The 19,089-nt window shown below is 46.5% G+C and overlaps 1 protein-coding gene across 2 annotated transcripts in view; it reads right to left on the reverse strand.

Moving 5' to 3' along the window:
* Window positions 1–18,599, reverse strand: part of LOC147904574 (putative protein S-acyltransferase 7) — an 86,125-nt gene extending 67,526 nt beyond the window's left edge. For both annotated transcript variants that reach the window (XR_015542344.1, XM_087387342.1), the window contains exons 1-3: window positions 18,197–18,599; window positions 17,414–17,932; window positions 3,808–3,993 (exon numbers count right to left, since the gene is read on the reverse strand). Coding sequence is in view for 1 of the 2 variants with exons in the window: in XM_087387342.1 (XP_087243468.1) it covers window positions 3,808–3,993; window positions 17,414–17,455 (228 nt within the window). In the remaining variant the exon portion in view is untranslated. The remainder of the gene's footprint in view (window positions 1–3,807; window positions 3,994–17,413; window positions 17,933–18,196) is intronic.
* Window positions 18,600–19,089: the final 490 nt, after the last annotated feature.

The following is a 19,089-nucleotide window of genomic DNA, read 5'->3' on the forward strand; positions in this document are numbered from 1 at the left end:
TCACCTTTGTACACATTGCACTCGCATTGAGGTGATTTTGCTCTAGAGATTGGGGCTTTTGTGTCACATTTGCTCCTTTTGCTCACATTATGGGGCTTTTGCAGTATTTGCCCTATTTTGACTTCATTTCCACTCCGACGCTGGGGATTTTGGATCAATTGCTGACAGATTGCGGGATATTTTTAGATTTGCTAGTTAATTTGTCACATTTTCTTTATTTCAGCAAAATTTGGGGCTTTTGGTCATTTGCCCCAAATTTGACAGTTTTGCTCTTTCGAAAATTGGGGGTTTTGTCAATTTTGTTGAACTTGCAGTGACATTGGCTTGGTACAGCCAATTTTGGGCATTTGGTACACATTGACATGCAAGAATATTGACATCGGCTTGGAATTGCAGCACATTGAATCACATTTGCAACTTGCAGCACAATTTGGGGCTTTTCCCCATTTGCACTCTTTTTGGCATATTTGCCCTCTCACATTTTGGGGCTTTTGCCAGATTTGATGTCTATTGCAGTGACATTTGCTTTATTCACCTCAATTTGGGTATATTATGCATTGGCCCCTTGATTTGGGCTTGTTGTCTTGCCAGATTTGAGGCACGCAGCCTCCATCTCGGACATTCACAGCTCAATTGATCATTGGATACATTTGCAGACATTTGCCCCTTGTTTTGGGCTGATATTTTTGCAGGACGACTATCTTTGGCAAGGGGGTCCTTTGACCAGACAAATATTGTTTTGTAGGTCATATTTTTGGGGACAGCACGTGCATTTAGCTCATTGTTTGAGCAGTCAATTTTTGGTTGGTCACTGCCTGACATTTGCTGTCATTTTTGGACAGCCAGCTCATTTTGCAGTGAAAGCCTAGAGGCTACTCTTGAGCGCACATTTTTCCTTCAGGGCTTTATTTTTGCCATGGGAAGCAATGACTGGATGGGTATGTTCTCAGCTGAGGACAAGCTCGATGGACCCAATTATCCCATGTGGTCATACATGGTGAAACATTTGCTGGTTGCCAAAAAAATTTGGGGTATTGTCTCAGGATCGGATCTTCAACCTTCCTCTGTGGCATGAGGAGGAGGAGCATGCCATTCCAGAGCCAACTCCCAAGTCAACTTCATCCAAAATACCTCCATCTAAGAAGAAGCTACCTCAATGGTATTTGAAGACGTTAGCAGACGCACGTCACCGACGTACCCGAGAGCAGTTCCAGAGAGCGGCGGTCTCAAAGAAACATGAAGACTTCCTCCGTGAACTTCGCTTTGGTAGCTCAACTTGCGGAGCCCCGTTTTCTCCAGGAAGCGAAGGATATACCAGAATGGCAGGAAGCCATGAAGGCAGAGATGGATGCCATTTTGAAAAATGACACCTGGGATTTAGTGCCCAAACCAACCAGGCGGAAGGTCATCGGGACTAAATGGGTGTACAAGCTTAAGTTCAAGTCAGATGGGAGCTTGGACAAGTACAAAGCAAGATTGGTGGTGAAAGGCTATGCACAATCAGAAGGACTTGACTTCGACGAGACCTTTGCCCCCACAGCTAGGATGGTCACTATTCGGACTCTCATTGCCTTGGCTACTCTTCACAGTTGGCCTATTTTTCAGATGGACGTCAAGTCTACATTTTTAAATGGTAACCTGGAGGTGGAGGTAAATGTGGCACAACCACCAGGATTTCAAATCCCAGGATCCCCATCAAAAGTCTGCAAGTTGAAGAAGGCCTTATACGGGCTGAAACAAGCCCCCAGAGCTTGGTACTAGCGAATAGATGTTTTCTTTCAGAAGATCGGGCTTCAACGGAGTCCATCAGAGGCAAATCTCTATCTCAACACAGAGGGGGATTTGCGGCTAGTATTGATTCTATGTGGATGACCTCATCATTATGGGGATCATATGAAGAAGATTGCTCAAGTCAAGAGACTTCTTATGGAGGAGTTCGAGATGATTGACTTAGGCATATTTCACTACTTTCTTGGGATTGAGGTGAAGCAAGGAAAGAGCAATATCTTTATTTCACAGGAGAAGTATTGCAGAGAACTGGGCATAGAATACACAACAATTTCCCACACTTCTCTCTCCATCACATCTCTCCATCACATGCTCTACCAAGAGAACTCCACAAACCTCGCCTTGCAAGATTCCATGTGCAAAATGCATGCCCGATATACTAGGCGCATTTACAATGTCGATATTCTGCACCACGTGTCGCCCAAGGATCTCGATCACCTCCTTTATTTTCTTCGAGAGACACCTCACCATCTTTTCTCCTCCCAGCAATTGAGGTTGTGTATCAATGGCTCATAAAGATGCACTTACACTTTTCACACAATTAAGCTTCCCAATGGCAAGAAATAGCAATCGATGACTCCCTATTGAAAGACACTGCCTTTCTCTTGTGGCACAGATGCCTCAATGATGGCAAAGTGTAACCAAATGGGACCGTTTTGAACACGTGCTTTGTAAGCAATTTGTGCCGGCCAATGCAGACTTCCACGTCTACAAATTCGCAATTTGGAGGGGACTATCTCCCTGTCTGCCTATATCTCCCAGTTTACCACATTGGTACTAGAAATCGATGGCTTAACAAAGGATGATAGGCTACATGTCTTCATCTCAAGACTTAGTTCCACATTACCTATCCATGTCCTCAAGGCTAATTTCTCAACCAATTCAAAAGCCATCACTTACACAAAGCGGATCGAGGGTCATTCAGCCGTGGTTCTACAAAACAACAAAGCCCCACCTCAACCAGCAGTTCTTGGTCTAAGGATGCCAATGGATCCCAACAAAGATTCAAAAACCAAGGATCTTAAACTATTCAAGATCCAACCACATTCTGCCAACCTTATTCAAGCAACCACAAAAGTGTCCTTTCTAGGCCTGCACTTCTTGAAATCTACCCCAATGTAGCAATAACTTACCACAATACTCTAAAGGCGCAGTTACTACCGTAACGTACCTTCTCATCAAGGATTGCACCCTTCCCAAGTGGCTCTTCACTCTCTATATAAAAGCAGCCCTCATTGGATGGATCATACACTTCAAGCATTCTAAGCAATACAAATATCCTTGCTCTTCGCTATCATTGCAATTTCCTTCTCTGCTCTACAATTTCCTTCTCTGCTCTACAACTCACTAATGATACAAGATTACTAGAATTTCTTTTTCTTTTTTTCCTTTTTTGTTTGGGGGGGTTGTGGAGAGGGTTTTGTGTTGTTTATTCTGCAGGGCGTCACTAGATGTCATTGTCCTCAAACACATATGTTCTCCTTGTTAAAGTTATGCTTGCCTTCCTCCTTAAGAGTGGCAGAGATAAGTGAAAGAGCACCAAAGAGGGCCCCCATTGCAAAAACTTGGTTCTTGCAGGCAGCAAAAAATCCATAAACTTTTAGTCAATCCCTAATCATGTGATTTTCACCACAAACAATGCTCAAGTGTTGAAAGTGTAGAAAAATCTATGTGTAGGCTTCAAAGGTCTAGCATGTCAAATACTCTATGAGATAACAGTAAACATCTGACCTTCATGAGCCTAAGGGTTTATCGAAATCTCAACATAAAGTGTCCCTGCACGCAGAAACTCTATCTGAAATTGCTTCATTTTGGTCATTCTCAACTCCACCATTTACTCTATTAATAATGACACTTCCTCTAAACTAAAATGCCCAGTGTTACCCATCCAGAATTAGTGAGCACAAAAGGGGTGGTGGACGGGGGAGGGGGATGGATGCTGGACTTTCAAGCAAAAAAGTACATTAACTGCATTACAAAGATTTGCATAGTTGTATAGAGAAAGGAGAAGGCACTAACATAAACAGTAAATACCGCAGCCACGACCACTACAGCAATGCCACTATTGTAATTTGTAAACTTATGCAGAAGATGGCCTGCAACAAGGACGCAGAATATTACTGCTGGTGCAACTATAAGGAATATTGTCACTGCCAAGGACCTGACATCAGGTCCAAAAATCAACCGTCCGGATAAGAAAAACTTCTGCACAAACAAAAATATCACGTCACCTCATTTTGGAATAGAGTATAACCAGCCACAAGTATAAAGAGAAATTTCTTGCTTTCAGGCAGTCAAAATGTGCTGTTAAATCTCTCTCTCTCTCTCTCTCTCTCAAATCAACCGTCCGGATAGGAAAAACTTCTGCACAAACAAAAATATCATGTCACCTCATTTTGGAATAGAGTATAACCAGCCACAAGTATAAAGAGAAATTTCTTGCTTTCAGGCAGTCAAAATGTGCCGTTAAATCTCTCTCTCTCTCTCTCTCTCTCTCTCTCTCTCTCTTTGTGTGCGTGCGCACGTGTGTGTGTGTGTGTGTGTGTGTGTGTGTGTGTGTGTTTGTGTGTGTGAAAGTCTATGGTTACTTTGTAGACTTTCGGAAGGCCTTTGACATAGTCCCATGAGCCCACATGATTCGAAGACTCCAAGAGTTGCAAATATCATGATCTAGCAGGCAATGAACCTATATGAGTCACTCAAAGGAAGAGTACGCGCCCCTATGGACCTGGCTGCTCCCGCTGCCCGCCATCGCCACGCCGCCTCTAGCCTCCCCTCCGCCTCCTCTTCACCTCACCCCCACCCCCGCCTCGGCTGCCATTCCACCTCGCCTCTCCTCCACCTAGGCCACCGCTCTGCCCCCGCCTCGCTTCCTCTCCACCCTCCTCCCGACACCTTCCCCACCTCACCATCTCTCCCCGCGTGGCCTCCCCTTCTGCCTTCCGCACCACCTCCCCACTCGCCACCTCCTTCTCTCCCCCGCCTTCTTTTCACAGCCCTCCCGCCCTTTCACACTTTCACCCCCGCCTCCCCTTTTTCGCCCCCCTCCTGCCTCCTCTCCGCCCCCCCAGGCTTCCTTCCCCCTCCACCTCCCTTCCGCTCTCTTCTTGACCCCACCCCGCTGCTTCTCCATCCTCTCTCCTCCGCTTCTCCCTTCTTTCCCCTTCTTCGCCTCCGCCCTCCCGCATTGTCCATTCCCCTCGCCCCACCTCCCCCTTTTCCTTCCTTTCCTCACCAGCAGCAAGAGCATTCGTGTTTGTCAGAAGGAAGAAGATCTTGGTGGTGACCTTTGGCCTGGCCAGAGGGGCTCTATGGCAACACCCTCGAATCCCACAACTGTTAAGGTCCTTCTTTCGCTAGCCGACAAACAACAGGTTCAACACGCAGTTCAATCCCTTCAGGATAAGGCAACTGTGGGCAGAATTGTGGGCCTCACACCAACAAGGCGACACAATTGGGCAAAATTGTGGGCCTCACACCAACAAGGCGACAGGTGCGAGAGTTGATCCAGGCAAGCTTGGTACTAGAGGGCGACCACATTCAGGAGGTCACCATCTATGGGAGAGAATTGCCTGAGATGGCGCTGGACTCAGGCCTGTTGACTCTGCCTGCTCTAGTGGGGTGGGGGGGGAGGCACTCGGCCATGGCCACGGGGGCAATCTTTGGCTAGGTGACCCATCAGCCTACAACGGAGACATTGGCATGGTAACCCAGAAATCTCCTCTCGTTGGCGAAGTGTACCCCCTTAAAGGGTCTCTAGAAGAATCAACTTTGGGAGGGACTCTGGGCTCTCAACCACTTGTCTGATCCTAGGGACCCCGTCATCTGCTACCAATGCTACGGCCGAATTTGGCGGAGACTCGAGCACTGTGCCAAATGCTCGATCAATGGAGGGGAGGATGGCTCTGTACTCCTTTGGGAGCCCTGGGAAGCGAAGCGTAACCGGGAAGCGAAGCGTAACCGGGAAGCGGGGAACATGGTGTGTCGTGTCCATGTTCTCCATTGTAAAGCCATGGTACCAAGGAAAGAGGTACACCAGATGCGGGCCAAGGAGGATGGGGCTCTGCTCCACCAGTGTCAAGGCTGTATCGGGGGAGCTCAGCTGGAAAAAGCAACAGGAGTCTCAGAACCCCTAGGTTACCTCCTCGAAGGGGAATGGACCCAGGTTAAAAAGAAAAAGAAACCAAGCAAACAGGCCCACAAGCGCCGCAGGCAGAGAGCCAAACGAGAAAGAGGGACGGGGTTGATCGAGAGGACTCGAAGGAGGAACAGCAGCAGCCACCTCCCCTAGAAGCAAGGGCCACCGCCCATCCAGATGATCCTCCCATTTCGGAGGTTTAGCCTCCACACTCACTCTTGTAGTAGTAGTGAGCCCCAGGAGCTCCAGGTGCGGCGATGGCGGAAGCCGCGGATGCTAGCCCGAGCTGCGAAGGAGCGGATCCAGAGCCCGACGAGCCTGATCAGCAGGGGGCCTGTGGTCGTCCCTATCCCTCCTCCTCCCCCTCCCCCTCTACACCCCGCCCCCTCTTCTTTTCCACCTCCCACCCCCCTCCCGAGTCCCCCCCGGTCCCTCCCCCCCAGCCCCCCCTGCTATGATCACTCTCACCACCCGCCCCCCGCGCCCCTACCCCTGCCGCCCCCCTCTCCACCTCCAAAGCAGATTCTTCCGCCTCAACACCCCTCCTAATAAGCAAGGCAAAGATGACGCCCCTTTTTGCTTCCTCATCCCAACAGCCGGTCCGTTCAGGGAGGTATCCTAAGAAACGGGGCTTGTCCTCCCGGAGAGTAGCCCCCAACCTCCAGCCTAGGCGTCCCTTACCACAGGACTTCTGGAGGTTAGGACCTTGGAACTATCTGGAGATTATGGACTCCTATCCTCTACCACTAGAGGTAACGCTCATGGTCCTACAGCCCCGGAAGGGAGGTTTGATCAATGCAATGGAATCTCAGACACACCCCGTTTGGAGATTCCAGTTTGCCTCCACAGGGTTGGAGAAGTGGTCCCTAGAGATGTTTGATACTATTACGGGAGATCAAATTTCACGCATGATGGACGAGTGGATGGGGCCACAAGGACTCGACCTTAGGCACGTCCATGGCGCGGAGGTGAACTTCCAGCTGAGCTTCACGCGCAAGAAGCCGATGAGTGGTTTGGCGGTAGGAGTTATGAGATTGCCGCTAGAGCCAAAGGTGGAGCAAGCATACTACTGGCCCCTCTAGAAGTGTGTGGAGCTATTCGGGGTGAAAGCCTCCTTCATGATGAAGTGGGCATGGAAGATCGGTATTGAGCCGATATCCACCCTAGTACATCGCCGCACAGACACGGACTATTCGCCCTCCAAACCCCCGGCAAAGTCACACAAGCAGTCTTTCTGGAACTAGCACCCACTCACAGGAGAGCCTTGTTCTTGACACACCCGTCCTCATGAGTTGGACCATAGTGAGTTGGAACGTGCACGGGCTCCATGACCGTCTTCGTAGCCAGCGCAGTACTTGATACTCCGACAAGAGTTGCAGAGGGTAGTGGTAGGATGCGCAGTGGACATCCTTTTGATTCAGGAGTACATGTTTTCACCTCAGACATCAAACAACGTCACCACCTTCTCCCAGGGACAGGCTCAGAGGAGTGGTCCGCCGCAATAGGACGGAGCGTAGGGGTCTGCATCTCTCTCACAGACTTTGGCTCCAAAGGTCTATGATCAGGACAAGCTCATTCTAGGATGGGAGTTCGGACGGGAGAGCCCAGGATTGGGATCCTGAACGTGTGTGCCCCAGCGTGCAGACAGCACCGACCAACCTTTTGGAGGAGGCTGTCAGAGTGTCTTCCGAATGTAGACTCCTGGATTGTTGGAGGTGACTTTAACAACCTGGAGTTTAGGGAAGACAGCAGGGCGGCGTCTCTTTCTTTGAGATGCCAACAGCAAAACGTAGCACCTGGGAGCAATTCATTTTCATATATGCATGATTGTAAGCCTATAGCCACTCCCATGGAGCCGGGGCTGAAGCTTACTATGTATGATGCAAGTGAATCAATGGATGTCACACTTTACAGCCAGGCTGTTGGATGCCTCATCTATTTGTGCAATACAAGGCCCGATATTCAGTATGCAGTATCTCAGGTGAGCAGGTATATGCACAACCTAAAGACTACAAACTGGCAGGCTGTAAAAGGCATCTTCCGTTATTTGCAAGGCACAAAGTCTTATGGCTTGATGTTTCCCAAGGGGGTTGACTTGTAGATGCATGCTTACCGTGATTCAGATTGGGTTGGAGACTATGATACCAGGTAGTCCACTAGTGGTAATTGTTTCTTTTTGGGCAAAGCTTGCATTTCTTGGCTGAGTAAGAAACAATCTACAGTGGCTACTTCCTCATGTGAAGCTGAGTACAGGGCAGCTTTCACAGCAACAGTTGAATGTCTTTGGCTGCGTCATTTGTTCGTGGATCTTCATCTCTTATTGGAGGGTCCTTCTCCAATTCTCACTGATAGTCAGAGTGCTATAGCAATGGCAAAGAATCCTGTATTTCATGCTCGCAGCACACCGAGGCTCATTATCATTATGTCAAAGAGAAGTTGTATGCAGGGGAGATCAGTATGATCTATGTGTCAACATATGACAATGTTGCACACATCTTCACCAAAGCACTTCCACGTGAGAAGTTTGAGGCATTTCGTAGAGCCCTAAATTTATCTCCTTTGGTGATTGATCACTACCTTGTACACCACATTGGCACTACAGGGGGTGTTACAACTATTGGTATATTCTAGGCAGTGGCCAATGTAAGGTAATAAGTAGGTTAGGCGCACTTTTCCCTCTCTGAGGTTTTTTCCCCTAACCACATTCCAATCCCTAACTACGGTTAGTAGATAGGATAAGGGTTTTGTCACTTAGACAAAACCCCACTCTGTGTTGTTCTTTACACTTCTTCTATTCAGACGTTCAACTCACTCTTGCTCTCACTCTTGCATTCTACTCTCCCATCTCTCACATCTCAGCTTAGCCATATGATTGAACAGTCTATTATGACAAAATTTGGGACTAAGAGAGTGCTGAATTTTGGAGATGAAGATTTAGGTACCTCCTCAAAGAGAGCCAAATTTCAACCTTGAGAGACAATAGAATTCCCAAAGTATAATGGAGCAAGAGAGGCGGATAAAATCCTCAACTGGATTTGCCATTTTGAGCTATATTTTGCCCATCAAGATAAGACCGACCACGAGAAGCTTGCTCTTGCCACACTGCATCTACAAAAGGATGCTTCGATGTGGTGGTCCTTATCACAAACGGGAAAAGAGCCTATTCTTCAATGGTCCAAATTTGTAGAGCAACTTAAGGCCACTTTCATGCCTATGAGGCATGAAGAAGAATTGACCTTCCGCTGGGAAAGGTTCAAGCAATTCGATAACAAGAGTAACGCTGAATTTACAGCTAGGTTCTGGAAACTTTCTTTAGAGTTACCTGAGAAGAGCGAGGATGATAGAAGGAAGAAGTATTTAGCAGCCCTAGCCCCTGTGAGGTATGAGGTTGAAATGTTCAACCCAACCACCTCGAAAGACCTCACTAAATTGGCTGAGATTACTGAGAGGAAATTGAATCCTCGGAAGCCTTTCAACAAAGGAAAAGAGAAAGCTATTGTACAAAATGTCAGCAGCCAATCACGTCCTGGATGGATACCCAAGACTGACGATGAGAAGAAAAAGCTAATTAAGGAGGGTAAATGTTTCAGACGTAAGAAACATAAGCCAGGGCATCCATGGTATAAATGTCCTACTCTATTAGCCAAAATTGCCAAAGCCAATTCTGTAAAAGGGAAAGGCAAAGCATCCAAGTAGGAGGGTGAGGCTTCTACCTCATCATCCCAAGACTCTACGGTGAACATAGAACCAAGAGTAAATGCTATCCATTCAGCCAACACTGGTGTATGGATGTGTGAATTGAATAGAGAGTAGGCATATTCATTGTAGAGTATGGACACAGAATAAATATTTTTCTCCTCCATGTAGAGCGCCTGAGAGGATGAATAGGGCTGAAATAGAAGAGTTGGAAAAAGAGATTGAAGGTCTATAGTTTCTATAGACTAAGTAGTTCTCCATCACAAAATCAACTATGGCCAAGGTCTACCTAGTTCAATAACACAATTGGGTGAGAGCACATCTTTTGAATACTCACCAGTTTGTTGAGAACATGTTTCAGCTTATTGAGCAGGTTATTATGAAGAGACTTCAGCAGCTTGGTATTCATAAGAGAGTTCTGAGTATGAAGAGATATTGAAGAGGCACTGCAGTGGTACTTCTGCATTTTGAATATTCAACATCAACAGGAACCAGAACTTGAAGATGAGATTTAAGTTCTGATTCAGAAGAGATCGTGTACTACCAGGAGAAGACAAGTTGCAGATTATGAAGAGGAGATGCATATGCAGAAGTAAAAGAGAAGTGTACGCAAGAGAAAGAGACAAGAGAGGATCCAAAAGAGGACTTCTGTCCATTCAAACGGGAGGGAGTGTCATGACAAGAGAAATCACTAATCCGTGATTAGTAGACATTAAAACATTATTGTATATTATACGCCAATGGTGTAACATGTATTTGTATTTATGATGGACACCGACCGATTTGTTATGGCGGTGGATCATCTAAGTAGATAGAACTAGTCGAGCTGGACCAGATGCTTCAGACGGCATCAAATTTGGACATGTGATACTTATTTTATTAATAAAGATATGCACACTCGTGTCTAGGTCCCAGGGGCAATAGGAAGGGAAGGGTGCATTTAGGTGCATTGAATGGTAGATGCATGGGTCATAGGATAAGGGTAGGTGTAAATGAGAAGATGGAACTTGAGTGATCTCAAGGGACATTATTGAAAGGGTATCACCCTTTCATTGTGACTCTCACATTACTTGCAGTTCTCTTGTGCCTTTCTCTCCTTTCTCTCCTTCTCAGTGTGTGTGTGTGAGGCGCGCTCTCTCTCTCTCTCTCTCTTCCGTTCATTTCTGCTGCACTTCTCACATGGTATCATAGCCACGGTTGGCTTGAGATCCGAGGAGCAGCATCCATCTTCTCTTTCAATTCATCATCCTCTTCACTCCGACATGACGACTTTGCCTGAAATGGCAGAGAACAAGACTAGAATTCCAGTGTTGCCCACGTTCCCGGTTGACCGGCAGTTAGATGGGCTCAATTAAGGCGTTTGGTAAGTGATGATGGAATCCGTGTTACAGTCATACGACATGGAAGATTTCGTCTTGATAGGTGTTGCCCGACCACATCCCCTGGCAGAGGACCTTGGCATCCTGGCTCAAAAGGAGGCCGACACTCTGTCCCAACTGTGGACCGTGTTAATGCCACAGTAAGATCATTTATATTTCTTAACTGTACTCCTCATGTGATTAATCACGTGAAGCACATGACAATGGCCAAAAGTATATGGGAGCATTTGGCGTCCATGTATAACCGAACCTCTCTCATGAAGAGGGTCTCACTAATGGTCCACATGAGGTGGTTGGATCCCAAGAAGTCTTCATCGATGCGGGACCACATCAACAAGTTACAAGAGATCCTTCAAGCAAGGAAGCATATTTCATCAGAGGACATGACATTACTCTACTATCCCAGTTATCCTTTTAGTACAGAGCCTTCTTCATCCTAGATCACCAGTGGTAGGGTGAATGAGTTGACCTGGGAGGAATTGGTGCCCATGGTGCTTGACCAAGAGAAGCGCTTCATCGATCGTACTTACGACAGTCAGCCTTGAGGCTTTGACAGTTGATCAGAAAGGCACAAAGCAGTTGTTGACAGCTAAGGAACGAGAAGCTCTCAAGGCATCCCGTACGTGTAACTGATGTGGCCAAAAAGGTCATTATTAGTGTCAGTGTCCCCAAAGGAACGCAGAGGGGTCCAGTAACCAGGTGACCAATAGTGTGACTGTTGCGACCACGTATACTCCAGCCTTCTAGTAGCACGAGGCAGGCGCTGCCAACAGGCTTTCCGGATCTAGATGGAGGATTGCTTGCTTGTCTGTGGCAGCTGGACCTGTTGATCAAGTGCACCGAGCAAGGAGTCATTTATCGAGGTAGGCTATCAGGCAGGACCTCCACAAGGAGTTGTTCCCACTGACTCAGGTGGCAACTTGTTACCAGTTTCTATTTTGTTTGGACGTTATGACCTAACAAATCTAGAGGGGGTCTCCTAGTGTTCTACTACAGCTATTGTCTGATGCTGCTAGAGATCCGGATGGGTCATTAGATTGCCACTGCGAGAACCCAGACACAATTGATTGATCCTTGTGAGCTGTTATATGCCCGTTGTCATTGGAGCACTGAAGTTCATTGATATGGCGACAGTGTACTAGTTTGGACTTGAGAGGGGGATTCAGAGGGGGCTATCTAGCTCTAAATTCAGGTGCCCATGCAAGGAAGCAGACCTTGCACCAAAGGCAGTATCAGTTGGATTATTGTTCCTGGATCCTTTGTTGGCATGATGTACCAATACCAACAGTTGGATTATTGTACCAGATGACCCAGTACCAGATCAAAGGAGTGTACCTAGCACCTGCGGCCTAGGAACAACAGTTCCAAGTTTCCAATGACGTGCAGAGGCAGTTTGTGCCATGGGGAGGCTTCTTCAACAGTACCTATGGTGGTCTTCAGCAGTGGAGCATCACACGACGGATTCCTCTAGTTGTTCTAGCGGCACACCCAGCTCCCTAGCGTCTCTGTTCCATCCAGGAGCTGAGAGGGCGTGTTGGAGTTCAACATCTCTTGATGTCACCGTAGAGAGAGAGGGCCTTGTTTGTGGGTGTGCCCGCCTAGTGTGAGGCTAGGGTAGGGAAAGAGAGGGCTTGAGCTGTGGGTGTGCCCGCCCTGTGAGAGTAGATCTAGTCGGCTCTAGGCAGCCTCCTTGTATGTTGGAGGAGGTGAGCCCTTTATAAGGGAACACCGGGTCCGGTCAGCTCATGTAGGACCTGCTGAGTCAGCCCCCCTAGGCCTAGAGGGGTGTGCCCTCTTATAGGGATGTGTGCCATGAGCAAGGCAGGTGATCAACCCTCTAGGAGGTGCAATAGGGCTGCCAATCAGCCTTTATAGAGGGCAGAGGGGGGTCGGTCCCCCTGCATATAAGTTGGCCAGGGAGAGCAGCTAGTCGGCTCCCCTTCTTGCTGACCGACCAGGGAGAGGATGGGGATATTTATAGGCCCCCCTCCTTGGTGTCTCACTATCTCTTGTGGAGCAGATCATCACACATTGCAGGGGCCTGGCAGAAGAGTAGAGCCAGCCCAGTCTTTCACCTGAGGAGCAAGGTAGTGGAGCAGTTCATCCACTCCCATGTGCTCCCTTCCACTTGGTTGTTGAGCTGTGAGTTCCGAGCTCTCAAGCACCAGGTTTTCCCCCAGTTGTAGTGGGGTTTTCTCCAGAGATCGTTTGCCTTCTTCATGAATTGCAACAACAAGTCTCTTGTTGCTTTCTTCATGATGAAAGTCCACGATGCGTCCTTGATGGTTGATAGAAAATGCCAAATTTCTTGATATCAATGAGTATAGTCTTTCCACTCATTGAAATTTTGGACTAAATAAAGAAAAAGGGCTCTTGAAGGCCAAGGGACTTTGTCCATATTTGCACCATGAAGTAGCACACTTGTTTGGTGTGGTATTGGGCAAGGTTATTTTAGCTTGGAGAATTGCTACTTAAGTAACTGCAGTACACATTCATGGTAGTACTGCTTCAAGGCTTGCCAACTTATCGTGCTGCTTCTGCATTGATTGCAAATGCACTCAAATTGGACTGTTTAACTTGATTATTTTGTAAGGATCCTCCAAAAACTTATAGATTAATGAGAGGATATACAAACTAGAACATTTGATAAAGGATCAAAACCATATCTGATATGCGTTTAAGATAAAGCAAACGGGAAACAGATTTTATTCAACCTTTTATTTTTAGAAGGGTACCTTCTTTCAATATCATAATTTAAAAACCTGTTTTGGGAAAGTATCCATAAGATGATTTTGTATACCATCCATACACACCTATGTTAAGTGCTACATATATTATTGAACCCTTTTCTTGAAAGTCACTTACCATGCAATGGTATTCAATCCCTTAGCATCTAACCTTTCCATTTGCATTTCCCACCCATTCTTTAACCTCATGCATTACCTTTGTTGTATTGCTCTTCTTTCCTACCTATTACCTTTATCTTTCTTATCTTCTCCCATTTTCATCTTGTCTTCTTGTTGCTCATCTTCACTTTCCTCTCTCCTCATCATTTTCAAGAAAATTTTCACATGAAAATCTATGGCATTCAATTTTCAAGACCTCTTTTACTCCAACGCCTTGCACATTTCCCATAAATAACCCAAAACACAAACATTCACTCGAGCCTTACCTTTGGTAGTCCAAAAACAATGGGAACTTTTAATTACCATTGCATTTAAAAAAAAAACAACAAAAATGTATGACAGCCAATTAGACTACATATGAAGCACTATACTAAAGGAAAGAACAAACGCTGGAACTTCTTCTGCTTATTGGACAGATCATTCAATAACATATATATAAGCATCGATAATCTCACAATTCTCACCACGCATACAAAGAACAAAACAATTTATAAAACGTCACATTTAACAGATAAAGAACTGGATAGTCAATCTACTTCTCTTGCAACAAGAGTGCACAAGTGCACGTAGGCATTGATATAGGAAGTGATTTTGGATGCAAAAGAGAAACCATACGATTTTCTAAGGGCGCTGGGCTATTTAAAAGGCAGATTTTGAAGGATATCGGCAATTTTGAAATACATAACTCTAAAAATTACCCATGAATTCACATCGATGGTACCCTAGCATGGAATAAGCATGACAAATTTGCTGAACCTATCGACAATGGTCTGACACATAGTATTCCTTGACCCAATGGCCAGTGGAAGGTCAGTGACAACATCCATGCTAATATGTTCGAACGGCTGACCCAGACTCTCAAGGGGCTGAAGAAGACTTGGCAACTTCCCATGGGATACCTTCACCTGCTGGAATCTCTGGCAGTGAGACACAAACTCCTGGACATCACTGCGTAAACAAGGCAAGAAAAACTTGCGCTCGATCTTTCTCTACAGTGCATGCAACCCCTCGGTGTCTGAGAACTATGAAATCGTGCATATCATGGGGTACCGTAGCACGGAACTGGGGCAATACACAAAGGCGTCCTCAAAAAAATAGCCACCCATCATGTATGGCATACTCACCAGGCTGGTTATCAAGCAGAATCATGTACCAATGTACCTAAAAATCTGAGTCGGTAGGGTGCTGCTGGCACATCACTGCAAGAGAAGACTCCTGAACTACGGAGATGGAGGCAACCATCCTCATCTACTGAGAGCATCAGCCACGACATTTTCTGTCCAGGCTGGTACAATCCTTCCACCAAACTACTGAAAAGTTTGCCTCCATTGAACCTAGTGGTTAGACCACTGTGCAGCTGGCATTGTCTGAAGCCACTTCAATGCCTGATGATATGTCCAAACAGTAAAATCCTGTCCATACAGAAAATGCTTCCATGTTTTGAAGGCATGGATCACTACACACTTAACAATCCCATTTTTCCTTCACCACTTGAGCTGTGCGCTCTCTCAGCTCCCTAACTTCTTAGGCCTCAAGATCACACTCTTCTTTTGCCTCCTGAGAGCTGCTCTCTCGCGCTCTTTGGCGGCCTGATCACGATCATCCCGCATCTCCTGGAGCTGAAGCATGCGTGCAAAAAGGTTCTCTAACTACTGTTGCTGCATCTGCATCATGGCTACCATGGCAAAAACTATCATCAGGGCCTCAACGACCAGAGGTGCTATTAGCGGTGGAGGGGCTGCATAAGCAACGTTTTCCTCCACACTAGGTTTGGACTTGCCACTGGCATCCATGGTTTACGAATCTTGTCTATCCTGACTGAACCTCTGTATCTCTAGAAAGAACATCTGAAGCTCTGATACCAATGCAGCAGGGAGAAAGACTCAATCACTCTCTCTCCTACTGATGCAGACTGAGCTAACAGAATAATGACTCACAAACACAAGTGGAAGCTGTGAGGTTGGTGTGAGAATCTGAGGATGAATATAACGGGCCTCCAAAGAGGGGAAAATGAACTGAATAAATGTCTGCCCAATAGGGCTGAATACGATTGTAGATAACTGAAAGAAAAAGTATTGTATGGAAGGAGAACCTTCACTGCAAAAGAATGGAGAAGTAATGTATGGGGGGGGAAGATCCCTCACTGTAGATCTGTGACCTGAGGGCTGCTCTGATGCAACCCTACTCTTGCTATCCAAGCGATGAAGCCTGGTCTGGAATGGAGATGCAGATGTAGATGCTGCAGGAGGGAGCTGGACTGCTGCTACCTGCCTGGCCTGATCCGCTTCTGAAGACCGCTGCTACCTGCCTGGCCCGATCTGGTCCTGAAGACTGCTGCTGGCTGGAGGTAAACCTGTCCTGGAATAGCCTCAAAGGTGGATGAGAAATGAGGCCAAGGGAGCTGGCTTTTATAGGCCCCAAGGCCTAGAACTGCACCGACCTAGGCCTGCCTAATTGGCCAACCCAAGTCTGATCTGTCCCGACCAGACTGGCAGGGTCTGCTGATGTCAGCCAACTGCCATGTGGCACCCACATGGAGCCTGTGTGGCTGCTTGGCACGCTGCTGACGCAGCTCCTAGAAGCTCCTGGTGCTGCCTATGTGGATGCCAACAGGCTGCTGATTGCGCAAACCTAGCCAGCATGGCCACGGGCTGTATATGCCAATGACAATGAGGGGAAGGAGAGTCTTCCAGCCCCTGAATATATGTGTGATTATTCATTCATACAAATAAGTAAGAATCCATTCAAACCATAATAGATAAATAAATAGGCAGCAACAGCTTAAAACCTAAAGCCCTTGTGTGATCTGGATTAATAAGACTTTCCTTGAAAATTTGCTACGACATGCACAGAGCACAAGAGGACGCAAGTTTAAGGGCAACATGTAGATACAGCATAAACACACCTTGCACATAGAGCAAGGCCTGAAAAACTGCACCAATTCGACTGCATGCTGAGAGAAACGATAATAGGGCATTTAAGTGTACACTTCTCAGATACTTGTCCTTACATGAAAAAAGGTGTTACTGTTGCCAAAGGAAACTCCGAGCTGAAATAGAGCTCAACTACAGCACTTTGAACTTGAAAAGTAGCCACACGATAACTTTTGTGCTCAATGCTAGGTCACATGCAGACAGAACTAGCCCTTTCCAATAGAACTACTAAATGCATAGAGACTTTAGCCATAACATGGCTAGACCAGGTTACTAGGCAAGAGAGACCTCAGTTTCACGGCTCTTTCATTCGTTGTTGTTTGTCTTTATGTCAATGCATCTCTACTTTAAAGAGTCATGTACCAGAGACTACGACTGGAATGATACGTGTCTTTGTTTGGCTATGACTATAGAAGAGGAAATAGTGCATTTTTATTCTGTACCGCACTTTCAAAAAAAGAGCGCTGAAAAATGATGCCGATGGGCTACAGCATAATTAAGATAACCGTTATGATGGTTTGAGAGTCGTTATTCATAAGTAAAAATAATGGAATAAGTGGGGAGGTCCCTTACATTGCTTCCTTTCCAGACTTCATAAACTCGTTTCTCCACCATGATGCACAACACCTCTTAAGGTAGTCAAAAAGACCATGAAAAATTTGGGGATATCCACGCTATGCCGATTACTAACGGTAAGCATTCCCTCGGTGGCGTTGCTTTCGTCCTGTTGGTCCAATCTCTGAGATAGCCAGTATACTTGAACCCAGAAATCTGTGCTTAAGAGTCCATACGTCCATTGGAGACAACGGCACAGTCTTGAAGAAAGCGTACAGAACAAAACAACCTACCGCTCACTCTGTACGAAATCAAGGATTCTACATTAGAGCCTCCGCTTAATTATAAAGTACGCCTCTATCACTGTCCGAGTGGCATGGCGATTTTCACGAAGATCTGCCCTCGTTCCATTATCACAAGCTGTTTCGTGATTACTGTCATGTAACGAGTTCCAATGGCAGTGCCCACACAACTTGACAGCGAATTCTTTCTCAGTGCTAAATACCGGTTTTGTCGCTGTCGGCCGAATGCCACCAGCTGCAGCAGCAAAAAATCGGGGCGATCAGACAGATGCGGCAGCGTTTCTTGAAATGGCAAAGGATTAAGAAACGCAATCTTTGAAAACAAGGCGTAATGCGTGTGGTCAATAAAGAGGAGAGAGTTCCCCTAAAGCAAACAATGCAGGAAGTTCAAGGGTGGAAGCAGGCAGGCAAACCTGCTGTGCGTAAAATCTCATCCCAAGGCATCACGATGGAGCGAAAGATCAGGGAAGTAAGCAAGGAGAGGCAAGAAAATGCTAACCTGAAGATGTTCTTGGCGGCAACTCCTGCTGCCGCTGCTGCTACTGCTTCTGCTTCTTCGTCGTCGTCGGCGTCTTCTTCTTCGGAGCGCTGCTGCTTCTGCTTCTGCTTCTGCTTCTTCTGGTTCTTCTTGTTCTTCTTGTTCGTCGAATCTGTAGCTCTACTTTCTGTTACGGCTTCTGCTTCTGCCGAGGCTTCTCCTTGTTCTTGTTGTTCTTGAAATCTGTAGCTCTACTTTCTGTTACTGGCTCTGCTTCTGCCTAGGCTTCTGCTAATGGTTCGACTGCCCGTATTCTTCTTGTAGGAGCTCCAAATCTGGAGCTGTGTTTGCTGCTTAGCGCTTCGGATTCTGCGAATGCGTCTTCTTTCGATGGAGCTTTCGACAGCTCTACTACTATAAGGGAGACGGCCTTTCTTTTTATTTTTATGTTTCTTTCTGTTCCCTCATGTTCTTTTGCAGACCATGCCACGCTGGCTTTTTGCCACATCATCATTGATCACCACCTAGCTGACAGCCCCCTGTCACCGTCCACGTCATCATGCCTCTCACCCGCCAATGTTCCCTCTTGCGACGAACTTACCACTACACAGGTGAGAGTGAAGGTCAAGAGAACCGCGGAATTGAGCACAGCTTAAGGGGAACATTCAACAAAACACAAGTCAGAGGTGCACAAAGTCAGTACTATTGATGTGCCAAACCAGGGTAACACGGAAATAGTGTGGCAATTGCTTCAACCTTGTAAACGATCTGGACGCTATGTTAGTGTCTTATATGTAAGTCTCCAAGTTGACTTTGACGATATGCCAAACCATGATAATATACAAAGTGTGACCATGGTAACATACAAATAGTGTAGGGCAACCTTCAATCTTGTTAAAGAATCAAGAAGATGC

This window comes from Dipteris shenzhenensis, chromosome 2, assembly GCF_047967505.1.
Source record: "Dipteris shenzhenensis isolate YYH24624 ecotype China chromosome 2, Dip_SZ_1.0, whole genome shotgun sequence".
In the NCBI taxonomy this organism is placed as follows: Eukaryota; Viridiplantae; Streptophyta; class Polypodiopsida; order Gleicheniales; family Dipteridaceae; genus Dipteris; species Dipteris shenzhenensis.